The sequence below is a fragment of the Sciurus carolinensis genome, chromosome 8 (genome assembly GCF_902686445.1).
Source record: "Sciurus carolinensis chromosome 8, mSciCar1.2, whole genome shotgun sequence".
Classification (NCBI taxonomy): domain Eukaryota; kingdom Metazoa; phylum Chordata; class Mammalia; order Rodentia; family Sciuridae; genus Sciurus; species Sciurus carolinensis.
Window position 1 is genome coordinate 60,446,828 of NC_062220.1, and position 27,868 is coordinate 60,474,695.

General features: G+C 32.4%; 1 protein-coding gene across 1 annotated transcript in view; it reads left to right on the forward strand.

Annotated features, from left to right (window-relative positions):
• Sema3c (semaphorin 3C) overlaps window positions 1-27,868 on the forward strand; it is a 157,432-nt gene that overhangs the window by 86,574 nt on the left and 42,990 nt on the right. Inside the window, exons 5-11 of the mRNA XM_047560600.1 lie at window positions 3,435-3,554; window positions 9,057-9,147; window positions 12,857-12,976; window positions 14,382-14,524; window positions 15,729-15,843; window positions 17,638-17,707; window positions 19,726-19,870. Of these exons, the coding sequence (XP_047416556.1) occupies window positions 3,435-3,554; window positions 9,057-9,147; window positions 12,857-12,976; window positions 14,382-14,524; window positions 15,729-15,843; window positions 17,638-17,707; window positions 19,726-19,870 (804 nt within the window). The remainder of the gene's footprint in view (window positions 1-3,434; window positions 3,555-9,056; window positions 9,148-12,856; window positions 12,977-14,381; window positions 14,525-15,728; window positions 15,844-17,637; window positions 17,708-19,725; window positions 19,871-27,868) is intronic.

Sequence of the window (27,868 nt, forward strand, 5' to 3'; positions counted from 1 at the left end):
TCTAACAACAAGTAAAAGATGAAGCCAGGATTTGATCCCAGGTTAGCTGGCTCTGAGATCAGCATACTTAAATCTACTCTCTTCTCTTACCCTTCTACATAAATCCAACATTCTCACGCCTTTGTTTCCTGTTCATGCTCTGTTTTCTGTTGGAATTTTCTTTCTTTATACTTTTTCCTGTGAAAATCTCTAGCTTATTCTGCTCAAATGACATCCGTGCTCAGATCTTTATCCCCCATTCAGCAATACATAAGTTTGCTTCCTCTGTAGTTCATTTTAAAAATTGCAGCCCTATTATAGCACCTATCACAGCCTGATATATTACGCCCTGCATTTTTTGAAAACAGGAAGTGGGTCTTTTATTCCAGTGTTGCTAGCCCCATATGCAGTGCCTTGCATAGAATGAATTGAGTAAATATCTCCTGTATGGAATTGACACAGTGTTCTAGGTCAGAACTAAAGGTACCACAGTGGAAATGCACAGCACCTAGATAATGATTTCCAATTATTAACTCAATCAATTTGTTTCTCCTTTTGTGTTCTTATGTGTGGAAAGGGATGGGAGGCACATTGAGTATCAGTGTAGGAATCTGTTCATGGCTAATCAAAATTCTATAGAAAAACTGGATGGTGGAGAGTGACCTTGGTTCAAGTCACAGCTCAGTTACTTATTAAACCCAGAGCACTTCATTTCTTCTGTCTGGCACTCAGTTTCCTCATTGCTCAATTGGGGTACTAAGATTCAGATCATATCTGTGAGAGTAAAGCAGTCCACATATTAGAACCTATATAAATATTAATAGCAGCTATTAAAACCATAAAAATTTAGATAAATACTAATAACTGGTATAATAGCAACAAAGTATTCCTCACCCAAAGACAAATTATAAATTGGCTAATAGGATTCAATATTAGACATACATGTGTTTGAAAATATGCTTTTTAGTTTCTACTTGTATGATCTCAGACCAAGTTAATTAAAACTCCTCTAAGTTTTATTATTCTAAAAGGGACTGAGTTATAGAAAATTCAGTGGATTAATGAAAAGTGATTAAATAACATTTAGTAAGTATTCAATAAATTTCAGTCATAAAGATCAAACCTCCTGGGAGATAAAAATGATAACATATATGACTATGGTCTAGCTCATAGTAAATTCTCAAAAATGTTGGCTTTAATAAGTAGATAGATGGATAAATAGTCACAAAATGAATATAGTTATTCATTTGAAGTATCAAAAAAAATTACTATTTCTTTTTTATCGTACCAGTGATTCATGAAAATAGATTGTCTAAAAAACCAAGATGAGACATACCCTGTTATTAAGAGGATTGAACTGAATTCATGTCTTCCAGGAAAGTATCATATACAGAATTCCAGGGTGACTAAACTTGAGTGTGATAAAAAATAAATACAAGTCTCATTGCTCACAGATTTTCTTACTATAGACATTTAAGCAGTCTATACTTTATCTATGCCTCACTTTCCAGGGAAACCTGCTATCATCTGTACTTATGTAATCAATTTCCAGGTACCTCTATAAACAGGTGTCAAGAGACAATATTGCTGTATATTTAACAAAAATCCTTAATGTCTTAACCTAAAAATAAATGTATAGTCTGGTCTGTAAGGATTAACTTCATTGACAGTAGAGTTAATGATTGATTATTTAATAAAAAAATGTATTATAGAAACATCTGTATAAAATTACTACCTATGAAAAGAAGTATATATTTGCTGACAAGTAATAATAAATATGAGAGAAAAATGATGAAAAAGTATGAAATAATATTGACTTTAAATTTAACTTCTATTTTAGTAAAGTTTAATTTTACTTTTGCATTAATATAAATAATAGATTTGTGTTATAAAAAAGCAGGACCTTACCTAGAAGAGAAAAACAGAGCAACTTGTGTTGTCTGACTACCTAGGGAAAACTGTTAACTTTTCATGTATTTATTTATTTCTGTTATTTAAAAAATTCTATCTATTATGATAAAATTATTTGCAATAATCTTCTTTGAGAGTAAAATGACTTTGTGAAGGAAACGGTATTCAATCTTAGGCTTTATTAATTCGTAATCAACAAAGGATAATGAGTCTAGAAAGTATCAAATGTGCAATGTTTAATTTGGCCACAGAGAATTTATGGACTCCTGTAAGGTCACACTGTCATTTTAGAATTAAAATAATTGTTGTCGTAGTTCATCAAATGAATAAATAAAAGTCTTGCATTAGTTGAACTGGAAGCAAGTGAGAAAGGACTTTCCGGGGAGAGAAATGAAGTATTTTAGGGGACCAAGTGTAGAGAGAATGATTACATCATTCTTTGTAGAAAGCAAAAGTTATGCCACCTTCTTACAGGTTGGTTTAACCTGCCAATTGTAAAGGCCAACAGTGTTTGCCATTTCCTTCTCACGATAATATGAAACTTGAATAAGATCAATTTCATTCAAAACAGGTTTGTATAGTGTGATCACATATAATGTTTTAAGGAAAACAAAAACACATCCCTTGCACATCCCTATTTCTTTCTCAGGTGAAGAGTAAGTTTATAATGTTTTGGAACATGAAAACATAGTAAATAAGATATTACAATGTGAGACAGATTGTTTCAATTATTACCAGGGGTCAAGTAACACTTTCCTGAGATGAATCAATAAACCCCATTGTTCTTTGAATATTTCCTCAGACACATTTCCTAACAATAACAACAAAATGTTTAAAATGGTATAGGAAAATATTTCCTAATTATGTTTACTTTGCTCTAACATTTACAAATTTGACAGCATTTTCATATGAATTACTAGAATTAGTAGAGATTTAAAGAGAAATAGCAAAACCAGGGCATGTATGGCAACTTTGTTCATTTGAGTTCTACAAGTGTAGAGATTTTTGCCTGTGTTGTTCACTGAAAATGCCCAAAATGTTAGACTATAACCTGGCTCAAGGTTGGTACTCAGTAACTATTAGGTGAGGTATTGTTTTTGTAATATTTCCGTGATCGAAACACTAATACTAATAAGACTAGTATATTGGTAGTATACTAATATGTTACTAAAATAATTAAATGTTGATTCCTTTATTGTTAATTTAGTAACCAAAGGTTAGACTCCAACTTGATTTAAGATTGCTACCCGGTCAGTATTAGTTGAGATCCCATTTCTGTAATATTTCTGTCACTATTCCTAAGTCACTGCTTTATTTTTTTTTCAGAGCACCAAATCTCAATATTTAATCTGAGATTTCCACAAGTTAAATGAGTATTTTTTTTAACTTTGTGATGTGTACACTCAGTTTCTCAAAGATAAGGAATAATACATCAAGTGTTGATGTTACCTTGTGACTTATCATACAAAATCTCAAGTTAATACAGTCGGTAGACATAACTAGAAGTCACTGATTGCTAAGCATGCATCTGCCACTCCTTCTAGCATGGCTGTGGGAACTTCGTCCGTGTGATCCAGACGTTCAATCGCACTCATCTGTATGTCTGTGGCAGTGGTGCTTTCAGCCCAGTTTGCACTTACCTGAACAGAGGGAGGAGGTCAGAGGTAAGCTGACATTAATGACATTAATGAGGACCCCACATTATTTATTTATTTTTGATGTTACTGTTTCAAAGATGTTTAAAGTGGTATTAGAGTAAAAATTCAGAAATATCAATATCCTTAAAATATTTTCATGCTTTTTAAACCCCAAGTATATTGCATTTTGTTTCTGTCTGCCAAGTTAGTTAAGGTATATAGTCTTTGGGCTGCAACTTAAAAAAAAAGAAAAGAACATATATCCACATATATGTATATGTATGTATTTCTTTATTTCCAAATGTAAAAGTTATAAAAGATAAAAGGAGAAGGCAAAATTTTACAATTACTTAAATGTAAAGCACTGAAAATGTTTGCTCCAAATTATAGATTATATTACAAACTTACTTTCTCAAATGTGTTTTAAATAATTCCTATTTATCTTTCAAGTCCACTAAACCTTTATGTGATCCATAAAAATATGTATAAAGCAGGAGGCCAAATGTTTTTGCAGAAAAGAACTTATTAGTTAATAAATCATCTTTTGATTTAAGGCTAGTTTCACTAGTCTACATTGCCCTATTCTTTCATTAGTTAAAATGACATGAGGCATTATGATATGGTGTTTGCTAAAGACTAGTCAAATATATGCCTAATGTATAGTCAAATATCAAGCTGGTTGAACTTCAACAGTGATATTTAAGACTGTGTTTATTATCTCAGTCAACAACTGTTGACTAAAAAGGTTATGCATTACACCAAAAGAATTTTTCTTTATTCTTTTACTCAGACACATTGCTTTACTTAATGTTATTATTTTAAAAACTGAATTCTTTCAAACTATCTTTATTTGGTTTAATTATGGAACTTAAATTTTAAAAGTTCAATTTTTAAATAATGTCTTAATTCAATTTTAGAGATTAGAATTGTGAAAAAATTAAATATTGCTACTCATATACTTTATAAAGTTTATTTTCTTTTAATAAGAATTAATCTACTTTAATACTAATGAAATTGAATAATGATCCGTCAATATTCCCTTATTATTAAATTACTTTTTCAGACATAATTCATACATATATATTTTTTAGGAATAAGTCATTTAAAAACAATTGAACAATTGTAATTTAATCCCCAATAGAGGCTTTTCCAAATGTCATTCAAGATGCTATGAAATATTAAAATTCTTAATGGAGAAATTAAGTTATGCTTTTTTGGAAGAATACAGTTGGCTGCATTGAGCTAGTCATGAGGACCACATGCCTGTGATCAACTGATTAAATAAACTACTGCTCACATGTCTGCAATCTATCATATGTGACTTGAAGACCATGCAGTCACTGTACAAGCCAACAATAGTATAACAGTTTTCAAAGCACAGATTTCAAATAAAAGTGTTTTCCCATGTACAAATCACCCACTATGCACTTCAAGTCTAAATTGTAAATTCTGTCCAAAATATAATCTACTTTGGAAAACCAGCATGAAATAAATTTTAATCACTTTGCTAAATATGAACTACCTTAGCCTCACTGCAAAAAGACGGACTTCAAAGGGGGAAGCATTTCCATTAATTAATTTGGTCTCACAAGTAATATGTGAACACCTTAAGAGACAATTTAGGTATAAAAAGAGTTATGATTTTAAGCTTTATATTTTTACCTTAATAATCAACTTTGTCTAATAATAATAGTTGAAAGTTTTACCATAGCATCATTGGTATTTAAGTATAGTATATAAATTAAAAGGTGGGTATAGGATTGCAAAGCTTTATCAAACATTGGATGTATTATTTTCTTTGAGATGAAGGATCCCCTAGCATAAAATTATCACATGATGAAGAACATTGTATTTTGAGAGAATTCTCCTTCTCCTTCATTGTAATTTGTATTGCATAGCATAATTTTCATATTTTCAGAACCAACTTGAAAGTGAACTAGGTTAGGTCTGCAGTTGTTAACTGTTCGGTTTTATTTCTGAGTCATCATTCTCCATCCTCCATCTTTCAGTTGCCGGTCTTCATAGACATTCATTAAATATTCCTAGTATAACTTTCACTTCTAGAAAACACATTAACCAGAACTCCTTGATTAATGACCAAGATTCCTCAATGGCCAAATTGACTCTGTCAGTGTGCCTTCTCCTAGACTAATCTATAACAAAACTCTCTTGGACATGCCCTCTATTATTCAACTTTATCTGTCAATGTCTATGACCATGGAACATTTTGTTATGCTTTCTTTTCTTATTTTTCATTACCTATTTACTTTCTGGTCCTATTATTTTCTCTTATTGATTCAAACCACAAATGCTATTTACTTAATGAAAATGAATAAAAATCATGTCAGAATTTATAGGCTAACTTAAAGATATTGATTGGTCTTTCTCATGTATTAAAGAAGTGTCTGGACCAATCTTAAGCAGAAATGGCATGAATAGAATTCTATTGTCATGTTACAAATGATTTGGGTTGTGAAGGTGGGGTTAGAGAGTTGATATAGCATATCAAGAAAGATATTTTTGTATTCATCTGGTGGCAATGGAGATAAAGAAGCACAAAGTATAGAGTAGTATAGGTGATGTTGGTAGAATTTGAATATGGAAAAGAAAATATATAATGATATAGATGGTGACTTTTTATTATTGTTATTTTCAGCATCTTTAATAGTTTGTTCTTGTAAACTGAGGTGAGAAACAATGAAGAGACCATGTTTGGGGTAAAGATTATGGCCTACTTTTTTCTGTTGAGTCTGAGATGCCACTGAAAGATCCAATTAGAACTATGAAGTACATAGTAGAAAATGAAGCTGGATATGTAACTGTGTGAACAATTCTTGTATAAGAGTAACCAGACTCGGGACTGGGGTTATGGCTCAGTGGTAGAGCACTTGCCTAGCATGGGTGAGGTACTGGGTTGGATCCTCAGCACCACATCAAAATAAATAAATAAAATAAAGGTGTAAAAACTTTTTTTAAAAAAGAATATCTAGGTTCAATAAAAGTGTTGATTTAATCAAGCATAGAGGGTTTAGCATGAGAATGACTGCACTGGAGACTTGAAGATCTACTAACCTTTAATACCCACATGGAGAAATGTGGACTTGAAAACAAAACTTCACAGAAGCAGGCAGGGAAGAAGGAGAGGAAACAAGAATGTGTGGGTCCTAGAAATGACAATAAGTTATTTAAAAAAGATAGAAGTGATCACCAATTTTGAAAATTTTTCAGAATCCAAGTCAGATGAAGTTTGAAAAATGCTGTGCCTTAATCCCAGCAGTTAGGAGGTAGGAGATCACTGAGCCCAGGAACTCAAGACCAGTCCAGGCAATTGTATAGTATGATTTTCATTGAAGATCTTATCAAAAAGTGTTTCAATAGAACAATTAAGGTTGGATTACAACTTAAGTACATTGAGAAGAATGTGAAAAGTTAGAAAATGCTGATGAGTAGGTGTATAATTTGTTGAAAAATGGGGTCCACATTTGTGGTCCATAGGAGCCAAAGGGGTGGTTTAGATGATAACAAAAAGGATTCACTTAATAAAACAAAAGTATATATTAAAAAAAAAAAAAAAAAAACACAGTTGGTAGCTCGCCTCGCAAGCACAAGGCCCTGGGTTCAATCCCCAGCACTGCAAAAAAAAAAAAACAGAAAAAAACATAAGAAAAATACCAGGTGACTCTGAAGATTAGATAAGATGACATTCAAAGCAAGGTTTGGCCTCAAAGTAAAAGAACTAGTTCCTCTCATGTCTTAATGGGTGAATTAGTATAAATGGTACCTGGAAAATCTCATCAATTCCTGCAGTGTCAACCCTTACTTATTAGTGAAACCTGTTTCTGACTGTAAAACCAAAATTAGACTTTCTAAATTTTATTGTTTTTCCTTATATTTATAATTATTATTTAGTTTGGAAAACAGATGTAACTAGGAGTTAGGAGACTGAAGTTGAATTCTGCCCCTATTCCCCTCTACATGGCTGGGCAAGCCACCTTTTCATCATCTCTAGCATGAATTCATTTAAAAGAATCATATTTTTAAGCTTAGGAAACTGTGATTTCTTTTAAGCTTTACCATTTCCTATTGCATCACAGATGTCCTATAGTACATTGAACTCACTTTAACAAAAATAAAGTGGTTTTATTTTCTTCAAGGAGTCAAAACCTCAGACTATTTTTTATATTTGTTATCTTCTTGAACAGTAACCAATATTTAATTGATTGCCACACTCTGTTGATTGTCACTATACAAATTTTTTACATTTCTAAAGCTCTTACCATGACTGCTGATATGTTAGATTATCATGTAACTCTCAGACTTTTTTTTTTTTTTTTTTTTGCAGTGGTGGGGATGGAACCCAGGGCCTTGTGCTTGCAAGGCAAGCACTCTACCAACTGAGCTATCTCCCCAGCCCTAATTCTCAGGCTTTTGCAATGGAAACTAACCAATTTATTTTCCTAAATCCATTGTCTCTTCCATTTCCCCTCTTCCTACTGCTCAAGATACCCTAACCTTCTTGGAGAAGGGTTTTGATCCTTATTTTTTCACACACAAAAAAATAATAATGGATCTCTATTTCTTCAGAATAATTGTCAAAACTTTAGCTTAGTAACTAAGGTCATTCATCATGGAGCTTACAAAAGTGACCTTTTTATTCCTTTGAATTTTAGTAGTAGCTTATGCTAACTTTGTATAAGAAAAAGATAGATATTTACCAGATGTCCCACCCCAGTGAGTCTTCATTGGCATCCATATCTCACATTAAACCTATCATCCCCTATCTCTTGTCTTTCCTATTTCCTTTATCAGCTTTTAGGCACAGGACACCATCTAACATCCTCTATTTTGGAATGATTTTTTCTCTTTATTTTCTCATTCAGGATACTCATGTCAGAATCTTTGTTGGCAAAGTTTTGTGTATTTTGGTTACTGTACCTCCAATACAAGCATCTGACTTAGGGAAGATGCTCAATAAATCTTCATTAAATAAATGAATGATTAAATGATCTACTATAAGCCTGGGTTATTAATTAATTTGAATCTTGTAAAATGTTCTATAGAACAAAATTAAATGGCAGCATAAATTTTTATTCTTTTAAAAAATGTCCCAATAATTGTAGAATCACTGCAGTCCTTATATACATTGTTCTTCTGTGGATAATTTTCTTCTTTTGGCCATAGTTCAACACATCTAGTTCAGATTTATAATGATCCTTGATTTTCAAGTGATTTCTGGTGATGTTGATTTGAGGAGAACTCCTGCTTGGATCAGCTCTATGGGAAGTGTAATAGGATGAGAGCCAGCCCTGCTGAGGTTAGCTTGTAATTTACAGATGGATTCTTCTTATAGGACAAGTAAGTCTTACTGTAATAAATTGAGAAGGCATAAGCAACCAAGTAAAAAGCATATTAATTTTGATGAGGCTTTGTTTTTCTGAAGAACAATTGTTTTGACTAAATAAGTTGTTCTTACTATATTTCATTATATTTATTATGTTATTATTATATTCTGTTTTATCTACAACAAAGGACCAAGTTTTCATGATTGACTCCAAGTGTGAATCTGGAAAAGGACGATGCTCTTTCAACCCCAATGTGAATACTGTATCTGTTATGATCAGTAAGTAGAAAATAAAAGAAATGGGAAAATAAAATAATAAAGAAAACTAACATGACCTTAACATTAACTGAAAATAGTTTTTAATGTTTTCTTTAGTTGTTTTTCTAATATTAACTATATCCTCTTTTCCTCATGTTTTAATAGTCTTTTTGTAAATAATTAAATATGGTATTTCTTTCAAATTAAAGAAGAACAAAGTACATTTGTTAGCCAAAGACATCTCTGTGATTTGATTCAAAAGTTACTAACAGGAGGCGGTGGTGCTTTTTCATTTTCTTACTTTTCAGAAAATGTCAGTTAAGAGCAGGTCTAATCACTTGCTGATGCCTACGATGTCAAATCAGATTGTTTCTGAACATCAATCATTGGATGCCTTTCCATAACCCGCTTAAAAGACATTCTCTTCTGGTTAATTAAAACATTTTTATAATATGAGTTATCATGAGTTGACTGGTGATAAATCTTAGATTTTGGTATATAAATTGTATAGAAGATGAATTTTCCTCTTTGCTTTCTTAATGTATTACCAGTAGTAAAATTCCATCCTTTGATACTAGAACAGGTGAAAAAATAATTATTATGTTCAGATGTTTGATTGATTCATTTAAATAGGAAGCCCATCTTTCTTTCTGATATTTGGTAACTAAATTAAGACAGTTATACCCAGCACTGAGTAAAATGTAAGCTTGGAAGTAACCAGTAAATTAATTCCATATGGTCAATCAGACTGGGCAAGGAGAAGTGAAAAGTGTATCATTAGGACAAAAGTTCAAAAACTTTGAAACTATGACTCTCTGATTATGTCTGATGCAAAGTATTTTCAGTTATGTTTTCAAATATTATTTGATAATAGTGTTTTGAAAAGTATTTTCTCCATTAGAATGGAAATTTTCTTCACCTTTAGAATAAAGGATTAAAAAACTATGATGTGTATGATAGTAGTTATATATATATACAGTATTCATTTATTTCAAGTTAAAGTCTATGAACATACATTTCCACCATCTGTTAGCATAGTAATAATGGAGTTTCCTCTTATTGAATATTGTTCAGAATAAAAAATGCTTAGAATGGGCATTATAAATTTTCTTGATAAAATATCATAAGCCCTTTAGTAGTTTTGCCCTAGGGAATTGGATTTATTTACAAATGAAAGTTAGATATTGGCCTTCTTGAATTTTCAGAGACATGAATTTTGAATTCTTGTGTTTGCGCTCCTACATTAGCCTTTAATATTTTGATTAACATTACAATTTGTATTATCAAGAAAAGACATTAATTTACTTAAATAAAAAGTAAAAATAAAAAAGAACAAGAATCTTTATAATCTTGTATTTATCATTTTATTTGTCCAGTTATTTGTCCCTCTAAAACTTTCCCCAATATTTGCAAGGTCATTTCCTTTTTATCATATTATAGGGTTTTATCATTTCCATTCAACTGCAGTACACTAAATTATAAAGATTAGCTAAAACATCTGTATGTATTAAATACCAAGAAACATTAAGAATTAGAAGTAAAAGTGTCACAATACAGGATATCTCAATAGTGGCATCTATTCTCTTGTGCAAGTCCAATATTATACTGCAATTTTTAGTCATTGTTATAGGGCAACAGAGAAGTCAGCTGTTATATTTTAAATAACCTATAATAAAACCCATGAAGATGTTTACATCAGAGATACAATTAGAAGCAAAATATTTCGAATTGAATTCAGAAGACACAAGTTTATCTTTGCATAAAACCCTAAAAAGAAAATCTGAAAAAAAATTCTTCCTCTTGAACAAAACTCTTTCCTAAATGACATTAACTAAATATTTCTTATTAATAAAAAAAATTAAAATTTTACTGACCTGATATTATAACAACTGCAAATTTAAAGCAGAAAGTATAGCCAACTAGACACACGAACTTGTGTAGTGTTTTAGCTATAACTATTAAAGTAGTATGTAATAGGATTAGCCCTACACCAACATTCAAGTGTCTTTATCTTTTTTATCTTGAAACAGATATGGTAATCAGTAGCTGTGCTCATCAGTCTGCTAAACAGCAGGAATTTATAATCCATGTTTAATGGTAAATTGGTTATAACAAAAATGGGAAAGTTATCCCAATTTAACAGTTAAATCTATGTGTATATATGCATCACAAATATTCACAGAATTTTAAATTGTTGAATGGCTCAAAAGGGCCTTCAGGCACATTTTTGTTATCTCCATTTAATCTGTTTCCATGGATTCTTGGCCCCTACTAGAAAGGAGACCTGGGCAGCAAATGCCATGCCACACCAGCTTGCTCACTGGTAGGGGTCCATTTCATAACCCGGTGATCACATATTACACACATTCCACCCTCCATTCTATCTTTGTCCTACTGGTCTTGCTTATTACTGAACAGTAAGCTTAGAGTGCTTCAAATGTTCCAGTCCTGCCAAATGACCACAAGCCAAAGGTAGCCAGGAGAGTAATCCTAGAACGTCAGTCAAAGAATACCACTGCATGGCAGTTCAGTGGGACAGACTTGATAAATGTGATTCTTTTCAAAATAGATTCTCAGCTACTGTTTTATACTCAAGGATCACATTACTTATTTCTTACCAGTACAAGGCTGACTTCTCTTTATTAGGATAAAAAGTAATATGGATCTTCAAAACTAAGTTAAATGAGGAACATTATGTATATACAGATCAAACATCTAAGTAGACCATTAAGAACACTAAATAATTTTAATTTTTAAATATATTTTCTTCTCATTGAATTCTATTTTTTAATGACTGAGTTACAATTGAAAAATGTACATTTTTACTAGGAAATTTATAGCCCTGTAAATCAAAATATATATTTTCAAAGAATAAATCTTTTAATCAGTAATACTATTTTAATAATTTTAACATAGACCCCATGCTATCAAGTAATAATAATAACAAAACAATTGTATTCAATGCATTTGGTAAAATCATATAATTTTTAATATGCAAGGAGGTTTCGAGATCATAACCCAGTTTTCATACTTTATTGATGAGAAGATAGACTGAGGTGTTAAATGATGTAGCCCTCACTCCCAGTTTAGTAGTGGTTGCCAAAATTAGAAATCAAGTTTCCTTCATTTTTATTTACTAAAAGAAAGTGGCCTGGCATGGTGGTTCACGCCTATAATCCCAGCAACTCAAGAGGTCAAGGCAGGAAGATCCCAAGTTTAAAGTCAGCCTCAATAACTTAGGAGATCCTAAGCCATTTAGTGAGACCCTATCTCTAAATAAAATATAAAAAGGGATGGGATGTGGCTCAGTGGTTAAGCATCCCTGGGTTCAATTCCTGATAGCCCCCAAAAGAAAAAAAAAAAGAAGAAAAGAAAACAATTAAGCCATTTTTTATAAACCTATCATTTCTGATACAATTATATATAATTTTATATAAAAATATAATTAGTATAATCAAGACAGAAATTTTTATTTCTATACAGGAAAAAGTTATTTTAGAGTTCAATTTAAAAAATGTATGTGCGTGTGTATGTATACATACATTAATCATAAAGGCAATAATAAGAACAGATTAAACTTACCAGTTTTTAATTCAAGGAAAATGGAAACCAATTGGCAATTACAAACATTCTGTAATATTTGGGATGCTCTACTAATAAACTCTCCTTGAATTTTAAAAGAGCTTCAAAAAATTTAGATTTCTGTTGACATTTTCTTACCTTTTCATAGATGAGGAGCTTTTCTCAGGAATGTATATAGATTTCATGGGGACAGATGCTGCTATTTTTCGAAGTTTAACCAAGAGGAATGCAGTCAGAACTGATCAACACAATTCCAAATGGCTGAGTGGTAAGAAAAAGTTTTAAGCATTTTTTTATTTGGTATCCTGCTTTAAACTAAGATTAATTCTGTGGACCTAGGAAAATAGTTATAAACTGACATGTTAGGCCATATCATGAGTAATCATAATTCTGTACTCTACCATTTAAAACATTTAGGGTAAATGAAAGAAATTGCCCATCTTTCATATTCTGGTTCCTTATCTTATTAACCATCATATAATTGTCACAGGAATAGGAATAAATAAAAGTGACAGTGATACTCATCATATATGCCAATACTCAAGCATCTTCTTCAGCTATTGAATGGTAACATATTGCAATTAAATGTGCTTTTTATTTCATCTTAATGCTCTTATAGTTCAATAAAACTGAATGTAAAAATTATTCTAAATTAATGACCTTTAGATATAATGGATAAGTTATATTTAGGAACTCTTCCTATTTGTTTTATGTTTCGATTCTAAAATTATAAAATCAATATGTATTTTATTCTAAATTTGACCAATATTTCATAGAAATCAGAGATATGATAAGTGATTCTCATTGTTCAACTGTTTCCAATTCTTGAAGTCATATGGAATTCACATCAAAAAGGATGCACATTTGATTCTGCTGTATGATTCCAATCAGTTGCTGTTGTTTAGAGGAGGAAGAAACCACTGAGACCTTTGTCATTTCACCCTGAGGAAAATTTCTGACTGACTCTAAATTTGGCTCTTCACTTAGCATTGTTCAGTGAAGCATGAATCACCACAGTTAAGCATCTTATTTCACTGATAGCATAAGAAAGCACTGATTGTTCATTTATTTCTTCAAATTATTCCTCCAGTACAACTGGAAATAGAATATTCTGAAAGTTATTTTGTTCCTGAAAAAGGGAAACACTGTATGTCTTAAAATGACTGTATTTTTTCCTTCAGAAGTTTCTCCTTCATTTCATTTGCTGTATTTTAAGAAAAAATGTGTTTTTCAGAATTTAGATGCCCAAGTCCTCATTCTATTTCAATGAGTTTGAGTTTATGTTTACTAGATTGAAAACTGCATTTTAAAAACGAAAAATTTTTTTTCAATAAAACAACCATCAGATTACCTGGAAAATAAGTAGTAGAAAAGTTTTTTGATTTTTGAATCTCATGGGTGCACAAAGAAGTTTTGCATTTTCTGCATTTCTAAAGTGTATTGCAGACAGAAAAAAGTACTTTGAGCTATCGCAGCTGTACTTTGTAGTACTTGACATTCCTAATGTGTTATGTTGAAGTGAATACAAATACTGCTTTTTGAAATTTTTGCCTGTGAACACTGAATTATTCTTCTATACCAAAGTTGGGGAAACCATGTGCCTGTGGTCTTCTTGGAAGAACAGTAGATGGATTTTCATCATGAGTATGAACAGTCTTTATATTTTTTTCCAGAACCGATGTTTGTGGATGCACATGTCATTCCTGACGGCACTGATCCAAATGATGCTAAGATATACTTCTTCTTCAAAGAAAAGCTGACTGACAATAACAGGAGCACAAAACAGATTCATTCTATGATTGCTAGAATTTGCCCTGTAGGTATTATTGTTCTAATTTGAAGAAAGACTTCAAAATATGCAAATAGTTTTCTAATAGTTTATTTTTGTGCTTTCATTATCTCTCTTACAAATAAAATACCAAGAAAAGACCTTTAATATAAGGTTTATTTGTATTAGTCACAAGAGATAAGTATGTGCAATTTCAGTAAAATCTTCAGAGAAATAGTTTGTGGATTTATAGAAATAAGCAGTTTTGACTAATTTTTGCATATCCATTCAACACATTGGTATTCAAACAAATAGCTTAATAGTCTGCAAGAGAATGAAAACAATTCTTATGAATAAAATCCAGTTGAATCTCAATAAAAGTTATTGTGGAACTGTCTGTAATACTGAAAATCAAGAAATGCTTGAGAAAATGCTGTTCTAATTACGGAGTAACCAAAATGTTCTGTGTATCAACAGTATACATAACACTGAAAAAATACATGGTGTCCTCTAATACTGGCATTTTATAGGCTTACATTCACTTATTTTTTTTATTAGCATCCTTTTGCACAAAAGTATTTGTCTAGTGTTAGTTTATCTTTAAATATTGCAATATTCTACTGATCAGGAATCAGGTGTTTCTCAATCATTTGGAACAAGACAGAAAAGCCAGAAGAAGTAAAAGGCATCTGGATACAGGGAAGAAAGTCACTAGTAGAAACTTTGTGAATGATCCAAATGTCATTCCTGCTGCCTCAGTCAGGGAAATGTGTATAGTGAAACATCTGATAAAAATGCTAAGTGACAGTGCAGGAAAATGAAGGAGAGAAAATAGAACTATCTGGGACTATCTGTAGTAAAGATATATCCACTCTCCTGACTATAACAGAATTTTGAACCCTCACTGTGTAAGATGTTTGTTCATTTCAAAGACAGTGGATTACTAAGAAAAGGCAAATTAAAATAATTTATTCTACATCTATTTTATGAATATATCATTGTTAAAATCAGGGTACTTATTTATTATTCCAACTTATTAATTTCCAGAAGATTCCACAAGAGACTATAGACAAACTATAGCTATTTATAAGATACTATGGATCTTATTTCCCTTTATTAATGTACAAATATGGTTAACATTTCCATTCTTCAGATTACAATAAATCCTGAAGTTATCAGAGTCCATGTTGAATTTATAATGCACTTCATTATTTTCTGAAGAAATCTGAATTATGTTTCAAAATGGTTTCAGAATGACACTGGTGGACTGCGTAGCCTTGTGAACAAGTGGACCACCTTCTTAAAAGCAAGGCTGGTGTGTTCAGTCACAGATGAAGATGGCCCAGAAACACACTTCGATGAATTAGGTAATTAGGTGTAAGATCGAACAATGTTTCTGAAGGAGAACTTGTAAGGCTCATATATTTTAATAGCCTTTCAGGAAAGCATGAATCTTCCATGGATCTTTTCAGCATAAATAACATGCCAATTTGAAATAATGAAGTAGATAACATTCATAAATTTCCTTAAGTACTTTCTCAATCTAGTTTACTCAAGGGCACTGCTGAAACATTTAGTTTACTGACTTTACCATAATTTATGAATGAATGTGTGTATATGCATAAATGTGGGGGTATGCCTTTATACTTTCTATATAGGTAATGATATGTTTGGGTTTTTGCAAATGAATATGTATTTCCCATGTTATAATATCTAATATTCTGACTTAAGATCAGTTTTATAGGAATACAGATATATATTTTTACTGTTGTAGCCCAGTGGACAGAAAAAGTTTGAATGAAAATGTCAGAGTAGAAATTAGATTTGTGTTCATATCTTAGCTCTGCTGTTGACCCCCAAAACAAGTATTCCCAGCATGGCATGAGGAGGTGTGTACTTTCAGGACCAACAGAATAAACACTCTGATTCTTTTCTACCAAGGAGCAGTTCTCTTTAATAGAAGTAACTTGGTATACATCATAGTGTTGTTTTGCTAATTGCCATTTTAAAATGATCTTTCTTTTGCCTTGTCCACTAAAATGTAAGTTCTGGTTATTCTTAGATTCTGAGATAAACAACAAAACTCTATTATAATATAGAAAAATTCAGTGATTCTAGTAGTTTTAAAACTGAAATAGTTGTTCTTCTCAAAAGTCATTATGTTGATCATGCCAACAATATTTTTCCTGTTCAGATTTTCTACAAAAATGTTGTTAAGTATCATTTTGTGACTTTGCTTAGTCACTCATTATTTCCCCCAAATTATTTGCAAGTATGTTTATGCTTCAGTCTTCTTATTTTGACAAGAGCTAGACATTGTCAGCATTTAGTCACATCTAGAAAGGTTAGTGCTTATTAATTTGTTTCTTAGGAGATTCTAAATTTATTAATAATTTAAAATAAATATATCTTTCTTTGTATTCCTCAGCAGGTATCATATTTGTAAAATTGTCATTAAAATCCAGGCTTCATTGCAATTGATTATTAATTGGTGTTTTCTATCAGAAATCTAATTTCATATTATAATTGACTACTTTACTTTGATATGTATGCATACCTTTGTCTTAGCTTTAATTTATTTTAAATGTTTTATATTTAGAGGAATTCTTCATTAAATAAAAATATCATAGGCAATTTGGCCATAATATTTTATATTAAAAAAATCACTATGATAATTTTTAACCACTGACCCTAGGTTAAAAGCAAATAAGATTTGTAATATTTTTAATTGAGAAAAATAATATTTAATCATTAAAGAATATTTAGAAAATTACAGAAGTAAGGAACCAACAGGAAAATTTCTGTAGCTTTTACTACTCAGGAACACTCAAGGTTAATCTTTTCCTTCTACTTTGGTATATAGTTTTATGGTTTATATGGTCAGAGTCTATATTATATACCACTGTGTCTTTTGCCAGTTAATATTATTTCATTAGCATGATTTCCACAGAGATACTCAGTCTTCAGAAATCCTTTTAGTGTCTGTGTAACATTTAATTTACCATATGCTTAGCATTTAGTTGTCTCCAAATTATAACAATGATCCAGGAATATCTTTCTTAATAGTACATGTCATAGTTGAAATTATTTTCTTAAAATAATTTAAACAAAAGCAATTAATATTTGTGAAATTTAAAAGAATGACATATTTCTTTTTAAAGAGGATGTGTTTCTGCTGGAAACTGATAATCCAAGGACAACACTAGTGTATGGCATTTTTACAACATCAAGGTAATTGTTAAACAATTACATTTTGTGAGTTAAACAGTAAACTTTATTGAGTAGTATTGTTATTATGAAAGCACTCTTCTCTTTGCCTTTTATTTTTCCATAGCATTTTGGATTCAGTCCTCCCATTTTATTTACTTTTTCCAGATTACCAAAGTGTGTTTAATCTGAACAAATATTTTCAGAATAGTTTGTATGGAGTATTTGTAATAATCACAAGCTATTTTCTCAAAGAAATGAAAACATGAATGACAATGTAGAAATGAAGTATATACCATTGAGAAAATAATCTCAACACTCATGATTCCAGTTATTCTTTTAGTGGTGAATGTTTCTTATCTGGATGGTGGCCGTGGTGTTGGCATGTGCCCAGAATCACCAAATTGTATACATTAATTTTGTGCAGTTTTTTTGTATCCAATTCAACTTCAGTAAATCTGGGGGAAATGTGTCATTTCTATCAAAATAGTTTTCACTTCTCCAACAATCTAGTAACAAATATTTAGAAACTAACAAAAATGGAACCAGTTTTTATGGTAATATAACAAATTTTATGTATTTCCAAATAGATTTAATGTTTCCTAGGTTCTTTGGGATGCCAATACCAGTTATTATATATTTTAAGGCAGTTCCTTGCTCTTTCCTACACATATTGCCTTTTATTAACTTTCAACTAGGAATGTTACTTTGAATTCAGCCTATACTCCAGCTGTGATTACTTAGGCAATGCAGGATGTGTGCGGTCCTTTTTATCAGAAATCAAGTACAAAACAAAGATCTAAAGGTTTTAGCATTCTTTTCTAAGTGGGTTATAGTATGGTATAATTGTAAACTGCCATGAGCTATTCAAAGGAAAAGAAAATTGCAAGAATATTGATTTTAAGTCATTTATGTTCATCTCATAAGATGTCCAAAAAGATGTCCTTCAGGACGTACTTAACTCCTATTCTAGCAAATAAGTAGTTCTAGTCACTAAGAACTAAACAAAGAAAACAATAACCAAATTCTTAAGAAATTTTAGAGTACAAACATTTTCCTAGTTATTATTTTTCCCAACACTCAATAGCTCAATATTGAATAATTCAAAATCATCCCATTAGACTATTTTTTTACTTATTTTACATTTGATTTTTTTATTTTTACAGACTGCATTTTGATTCATTGTACACAAATGGGGTACAACATTTCGTTTCTATGGTTGTACACAGTGTAGATTCATACCGTTCATGTAATCATACATGCACATAGATAGGGTAGTAATGTCTGTCTCATTCCACCATCTTTCATACCCCCGTCCCCTCCTCCCTCTCCCTCTATGTAATCTAAAGTTCCTCCATTCTTATCTCACCCCTCTTACCCCCACCCCCATTATAGATCATCATCCACTTATCAGGGAATGATTAATGATGTATCTTGTTTATTTTCATCACAATACCTTTTCCACTAGGCATCTAATTTGAAATGAATACATGAGTCAGAGAAGTGTTGGTTTCAATCAGTCTGCCACAGTAAGGATTCAAATACTTTAGGAGATTTTTTATTTTAAAGAAAATTTAAGGAATCTTTCTTAGATCCCCTTTTTTGTATGTGAATAGCAGGGATAGTATAAATAATGACCACTTAGACTTTTTCAACTACTATTCAGGATAACATGTGAGAACACTGTAACATTTAAATAATAATTTACATTAATATTTTTAATTAAAATCATCAGTACATTTTTGGTGCTTGCTAAAATAAACTAGTTAGAATTTGTTTATCTTATTTTTCAGAAACATTGAAAACTTTTCTGTAACTTATCAATGTCTATTAGTTCCATGATAAATTGAACATTTTAATGCTTAATGTATCAATGCCTCATTTCAAAACAGTAATTTTTCAACTTTATACATGTGTACCATAGCATTCAATTTTTTCATGATGAATTATCTCAAACTTTTATCATAAACTTTACCATTTTTTCAAAGTATAATACATTTTAAAAATAACATGAACCCTTTCTGTTTTATTTTCTTCTTCAGCTCAGTTTTTAAAGGTTCAGCAGTGTGTGTGTATCATTTATCTGATATACAGACTGTGTTTAATGGGCCTTTTGCCCACAAAGAAGGACCCAATCATCAGTTGATTTCCTATCAGGGGAGAATTCCATACCCTCGCCCTGGAACTGTAAGTATCCAGGAAAGTTTCTCTGTTATCATATATTAAAAAAATGAACAAGATCCAAGTATCATGTTGATGTATACTAAATATAAGTATAGACCTAGGTATGCTCATTATAATTTTTCAGCTCAAGAGTTCCCTGACATGGGACTTTATTTATGTCATATATGACAGAATGCTGTATGTATTTTTCTAAGTGCTATTACTAACAAAATCTCATCAAGATTCCAAAATATGCAAGTCATACAGGGAAAAATTTTTGTAATTATAATGGCCTAGTAACTGTAACTTTGAAGGTGGTAACTTTTCAGTGGAAACCTAAGACTTTGAATGGTAATTGATTTTCACAACAATTTATTAAGAAATCTCATCTGTTTTAATGAGGAATACCATATGAGAATTAATTTGGAGATAATAGAGATAATTCAAGTTTTAGGCATGCATTTAATTAAAAATTATGAACTGTATGTTTCTTAAAGAAAATGTTTGGTAAGTGTGAGCAAATGATTACAATAGAGGTGAAGTTATAATTCAAATAAAATGTTTATACAGTATAAAATAATATGCAAATTAGAACTCTTTAACCATATTCAATTTTCTAATAAGAAATCACCTGTTTTGAAGCATGTAGATGTTTCTGTATCATGCAATATTAATAATACTAAGGGATACATTTAAGACTAATTTTTTCAACTGAGATGCAGTGAGTGTATTAGCAGATCAGATTTGAACTTTTTTCTGGGACTCCAGTTAAAAAAATTGTACTTTTTCTTTTTCATCTTGTTTATAATTATGCTGCTTTCCAGAATATCAATTAGTGTCTGTCTCTTCTAAAATGTCACATAGAATATCATGTGAGAGATGTTATTCAGTTGACCTTCAAGAGAAATATAATCTTCCAATATTTCTGCATTTCTTAAAATAAGATCATAAATTATAAGATGGGGAAGATTTAAATAAAGAAGTTTTATGATAAACATCAAAATAGATACCTAGCATACTATTATGTCAATTATTTTTTTTCTTTTTTAATTGAACTTGTAGTTCCCTTTGCTGATATTCTTTCAGGTATTAATCCCACATAGTTTTTACTCTTTATTAATTCACTGTATTTTAATGTTATTAGAGTGTATTTGGTGTTTTGTTTTGGGACCATGGATTGAACTCAGGGACACTCAAATACTGAGCCGCATCACTACCCCCACTTTGTATTTTATTTATAGACAGGATTTCACTGTGTCTGTAATGGATTGCTTACTCCTTTTTTTTTCCTCATTGTCTTATTATCCCACTGTCAGTTTTTCCTTTTCAATAGGAAATATTTTTATGAAACTATTTAAAATTAAGAAACTTGAGTTTGATTCCCTGGCTAGCATCACAAAGAAAAATCATTGCTATGTATTTTATGTAGAGTAATTAACTTTTAATTAACTTTGGGAAAATTATGAGAATTGCTGCTTATTCCTGAAAACATTACAAGTTTAAAAGTCACAGCCACATTGGAAGCATCATATCTCAATATTCACAATATCCTTTTAAATTGTCTCTCCTTGATGCTCACAGCTCAAAAGAAGGTGAATAAAACATTTACATATTTTGTATTATACAAGGAAAAGAAAGAACTGAGGTAGCCTCAAGTTGGGGGTTGGATGAAATAAAGATGATGAAAGAAAAGAGTAGGGGAAAGAAGCTGAGCAGCTTCCAAATTCCATTACAAGTCAAAGGCTCCCATTATTCCATTTATTTCATGTATTTCCGAGGACTCACTGATGGTATTCTCAAGGACAAATCAATTTTTTGTAGTTGACTTACTCATAGCTTCATCTTAGTACAAACAATTTAAGAAGTCGTTGCTATTGTATGTACTTTATTTTTTTATGATCAGAGAAACCTTTATTTTTAGAAAGTAGACAAATGTCTGTGCTTTTCCTTAATAATAAAAAAGGTTTCAAATTTGTGAATTCAAACAATTCTCAATTGTTTATGCCTCTGTCCTCTCCCATCCCTTTGATCTTTACTTCAAGGGAGAGGAGGGAGGGGTTATTTTCTTGATCAAATGCTTCTAGAAGTTTTGTTGATGGATGGTAAGTTCCTAAGGTAGGAAAGTTACTGTTAAACAAGGAAATAACACAAACACATGAAACATATTTAGAGGTTGGGGATGTGACTCAGTGGTAGAGAGTTTGCCCAGCATGTGTGAGGCCCTGGGTTCAATCCATAGCACTGGAAACAAACAAGCAACGACTCTTTTGAACAATGTCTATATGGGATTAGTAAAGGAACAACTGTTTTATAAGCTCAACAAAATTGTATCCCCTCCACCAAAACCAACAACACAACAACAACAGCAAACAACAAAAACCAAAAAACAAACACCTTTGGAGAAACCCACCAACAAACCGACAAAACAGACAGATGGCTATGCTGGTTCAATTAGGGTTTGAGGCCTCAGGTCTTCCTTTAAAGAGTTTTGGAGACATCTTGTACCCACTATGAAGAACAGATTATGTTATGTATCTTACCTTACCTGCATCTCTTCTCAGTTAAGAACATCACAGTAGTAACTTGAGTTTTAATTTTGTCCTTTGAAGCACTGGGGATTGATTCTAGCAGCATTTTTCCCATTAAGCTATATCCCCAGTCATTTTTATAGTTTTCAAATTTTGAGACAGGGTCTCACTAAATTGTCCAGACTGGCTTTGAACTCATGATCCTCCTGCCTTAGCCTCCCAAATTATTGGTATTACAGGCATGCACAGTAGTACCCAGCTTCACAGTGACAATTTGATGGGAACATTTACACCATGGAAACTGGCAAATGCTATACACATCAGGGTTTTTTTGTTTTATTTTGTTTTGTTTTTTTGCTTGTTTGTTTGTTTTCCTGAAGAAAAGCCATTTTTGGCCCCACCCCTAATCAGGCTCTTCACCCATGGCAACTTAAAAACTACCTTACTATAAGAATAGTGCTCTGAGATTCATAATGAGAAAACCACTCTTGTCTGGAAGCAAGTATTCTACATAATGTGTGACTAGATCAGACCTTTTTAGTAAAAGAAAATAAACCATTTCTAAATTAGAAAATTCTGCTAACACTTTTTTTTTTTTTTTAAGTTCTCCATTCTAAAGCAGTGTAGAATAAGCCAGGGCTTAGTGACACACATCTGGAACAGACTCCATGAAAAAGGGAGTAGTCAGTATGCAAGACATATTTCTATAATGTGGTTTCTTACATCTGGTGTTGAGACCAGAACAGCTCCTTTAAATCAAAAAATTGTCAGATGAGTGATCCTGAGGGAATAAAAAAAGGCAGGGTGGAGGAGTGACCTCTGGCATTCCTCCTGGAAAAGCATCCTTCCCTCAAGACCTGGTCCCTCCACCCTTCACAGAGCAAAACACCATGAAGTCAGCTCTCTGACTCAGAGTGGCCAGTGTTTGTCTCTTCCCTGGGCTTCCTGCTCATGTAGCCAGAGGACCTGCCGCCAAGTGCCCCAAGCATTCCCTCTCCTCTTGGGTTAAGAATGTTGCCTCTGAAGTCCTCCCAGTGAACAGTGGACTATGATCATGGTACTTTATTTCCCTACACAGTAGTCTGGTTGCCAGGTCAACGCCATAAACATATGACTGTGTTCTTAGAGAAATGACACTGGCAGAAATCCTATACCCTCATTCTAATGCTCCCTGTAGGTGCTTCTTTTAAAGCAGGGCTGATAGTGGTGTTAGCAAAGGCCCAACCAGCAAGCTCAAGTCAGTAGGAGGAAGCCTGCCAATTGTGTCACAATGTTTTTCCATAAGTAATTCAAGTTTGTGGAAGAAACAAGACACCTTTGGTATGTTACAAAGGGCAGCCAAAGACTGCAGGCTCTCTCCCTGGCCCGGCTTATATATTACTTTATTCTGTTGCAACGTGTATAAACCTTCTGCAGAAGATAGTTTTTTGTATATACTGCATATCCTGTTAAAACAGAACCTAATAAAAGTGTTCGATTTTAATATGTATTTATAAGTGTAGCAGAACCATCTGCTTAAGTGCCCCAGGAATTCCACGCAGTTCTTAAATACTTCAACCTTTGTTTTCTCATCTCTAAGCTTCTGCACTGATCCTGGCAGCCTGAAGTTCTCCACTGTTCTAAGTTCATTTAAAAAATATTGACTCTTTTATGTACAACAATTGATCCTGGACTAAGCTCTGTACCTTATTTTCTATTTGTCTCATATTATTACTCTATTTCTTAGTTGTTTTGCTTTGAATATGTCCATCTTCCTTACTAGAGAATTTGTCTAGAAAGCAGCAGCAATTTCTTACTCTTCTGTCACCTACTGGGCACATCCAAATACTATTTTTTGGGGGAGAGTGGGTACCAGTGATTGAACTCAGGAACACTCAACCACTGAGTCACATCCCCAGCCTACTTTGTATTTTATTTAGCGACAGGGTCTCACTGAGTTGCTTAGCACCTCGCTGTTGCTGAGACTGGCTTGGAAATCACAATCCTCCTGTCTCAGCCTCCCGAGCCACTGGGATTATAGGTGGGTGCCACCACACTCGAATCCAAATACCTTTTTGAATAGAAGAGTTACAAAGAATGACCACACACATGTTTGTTAGTATGTAACTATATCATTTGATAACTTTTATAATAGATATGAGGATAGGAGAACATTGTGGAGAATCAGAAGGCACAGGAGTATAGGAAAAAAGTTGGTTGATACTTCCTTAAAATGATTATTCCTAGCATTTCATCTAACACTTTAAGAACACTTAAAATGTCTCTACTCAGAAAAGTGGTGCTTGCCACTGCTGACAAACAGAAAGATAGAAGGACTGAAGAAAAGCAAACACTTAAAGGAACAGTTTAACCAAAATTGTTTAATGGCTATTTGCAGAGCAAAATTAACCTTCTGGAGAATGAGATACCAGCCTAATTAATGGACAAAGGGTTTTATTTTATGATAGCCTATGGATGTTACATTAACTGGAGGTTTCAACACATGTATTTTACTTTATTACAAGATGAGGGGAAAATTTTATCACATCTGATTTGTACTTGGGAGTGTTACACTGAGTCAACTCACCAGGCAGGTAGAGTCAACAAAGGGTAATCTGTTTTTGTTCTTATTGGCATTTGTATTCATCATTTTACATCTTATCTGCAAAGTTTATGCATGAATTAATGGAAGAAATAATTACTATCAAAATAATTCTTTTGTAAATTTAAGAATAAATTCATCTTAGGAGACATTTGTTCCTAAGGGAGAAGTTCATTGTGAATATATAACAAAAGTCTCAAATGTGGGGGGAAGGTATTCAAATGAGTGCAGAGTCACTGAAGTGATTTGATTTATTTGGTTTACCTTATTATAGAACTGTGGTTTTAAGCAACCTTAACATAATTTGCAAATGAATTTCAATTATCTTTGAGTAAAGGGCAGAAACTAGGTACCAATAATTTAATATGCTCTTCATACACCAATCTGTACTAACTGGAAATGATCAAAATTGCCTAGTAATATATGCTAACTTTGGATCTTTCTGGAACTTACAAATGAGAATGCTTTGCAAATATTTAAGGAGATGTCTCAGCCTAGCAAGCCATAATTAGTGGTGTTTTATGAAGGTCTGGAACTGTTTAAATTGCCCATGCATTGTTCTTTCCATGTTTTCATTCAGTGAGCAATGTATTTCTCTTTTTCCGCTTGGTGTGAAGAATAAGGGTAGAAGTTACCCATAATTCCATACTTTACAGAATTACGGAGCACAGCTACCAGCTTAGAACAACCTCTTATTATATTCTTTGTCCTCATTTTGCCCTTCATTGTGGGGAATTTATAAATATTTATATTTAAATATAATGCTTTTCCTTAAAAAAATATGACCTCCAGATAATGGAATAAGGAGCATAAACCTTAGTTTTATTAGTTGTGTCATTATCTCTTCTTCATTAAGCCATTTCAATTGCTTCCTGAGCCTTTCGTCCAAAAAGGGAACTATATTTACTGATCCTAAAGAAAGTTCTAGTAATTCTAACTAGTCAAGTTATTCTGAAAATTGTATCATGCTGATATTGTCTAAATGAAGTGAGATCATACTAGTAATCTGATGATGTATTTGAAAGTGCAAGTCTGTGCGGCAACACTGACACAAAAGAACTAATGCCATTGGATAGCTGTGGCAAGGGTTCAACCAAGAGGCTGCCATATTGTGTTTGAACCCCAAAATTGTTTTACTTTTTAACTGAGTCAACAATTAAAGATTTGGCAAATTTCATACAAAATTCTGCATTTCTATCTTCTGATAAAACCTGGCAGCACTAGGCTTATGTTCCTGCATAGGAGTAGTAGCTGGACATGAGGAACCATAGCCACCTTTGACTCAAGTATAACTGGCCAGTTGGTAACAGCCCCCATGATATCCTGCAGTTTACTACTGATGTTGTTCCTATTGCTATTGATCAGGAAGCTTGCTTTCTTACTCCCCTTTTACTCCAAGCCTCTATGAAGGTAAGTGAAAACAACAGGAGTAACTATGCATTTCAAGAAAATATGTCAAATGGTTTTGTTTCTGTAAGTAGAGATATTGTCAATTATTTAATACAGTTAGGTAAATAATGTTTATGTAAGTTAAAATATTATATTGAACAATAATGCTCATATTACTTAACAGTCAGCTTGTAATTAGGAGGGAGTTTATGTTTCAAGTTTCAGCACTCCCAGCCTACTCATAAGTTTGGCCTTAGGTGATGTTACATTTAGGAAGCTTCTCCTCAGAAGCCCTTGTCAGGGTTCCTTTCCAGGACTGCTGAAGCTGTCCAGCAGTCTGTTTTTAGATCTCATTACTGCTTTCTGTCTGCCCCTTTGAAATTGATGCTCTGAATCTCTCCTCTCCTGGCTAGAGTTGAAAATCTGTTGCATGCAGCCCTTATACCAAAATTCTAGGTTAGATATAATGAATCATATAGTCCACTCACTCAACTACTCTTTGTCAAATATCTGTTGTTACCACTATTCTTATAGGTCTGATGGCAATGAACAAACTAAATCCAGTTGCTCTCAACACACAACTTACATTGTGGAGGGAAAAATGGACAATAAAGATACAAGCAGATAATATACAATATACTGTTAGGGCTTGAAGAAAAATAGGCTAAGGAGGTAGAGAATGGAGATGGAGAGGAGGAGCTATTTTTATGTGTAATTACCTTAAAGGAGGCAACTTTTGAACTGAGAACTAAAAAATATGCCATATGGGGAACAGAAGGAGCCCAGATCCTGGAGGGGAAGCATGCTGGAAGTTCAGGGATAGCAAGAACCACAACAGGGGTGGCAGGCCCAGACCAGGTCATGTAGGGGTTTATAGGCCATTTAAGCTGTTGGAATTTTATTCTAATTGAAATGGATATGACTAAAGTCTTTTCTAGAGGACAATGTTATTTCCACATCCAATTTACCACATGCAATCTAAATTCCAACTTCTTCTTCTTCTTCTTTTTTTTTTTTTTCTTTTTTGATAGCAGGTGTCTACTATGTTGTCTAGTATATTAATGATCACCCTAACTTGAGTGGGGTGGGAGTTAGTCTAATGGTTAGTTTAGGTTTTTGTCTCTTCTATTCTTTGTATTAAGGTATAACTGAAGATTGAGTGCCATTAATTTATGTGTGGAGCAAGGTACACTGTCTTTTGGTTGGGTTTACTTCAGAAACAGTCTCTTAACTGTGAATTTTTAGTGTCCCTCTAGGTTCCTAACACCTCACAGAATGGGGTGAAATAAATAACAGTAATGACCATTGCAAATAATACACATCATTTAAGTAAATATCTAGTTTCTACTATCATGTGTCCAACATTAATTACCACCAAAAAACAAGAATGGTGGGTTTAGCAGTTGTCAACAGTAAAAACAATAACCATGAACTAGATATGACTTTAAAGCAAACAGCAGATGTCAACTATATCATCCACAACAGTAGTGATTGTATCAGCATTAATGGTGAGGGCAAGAGTTA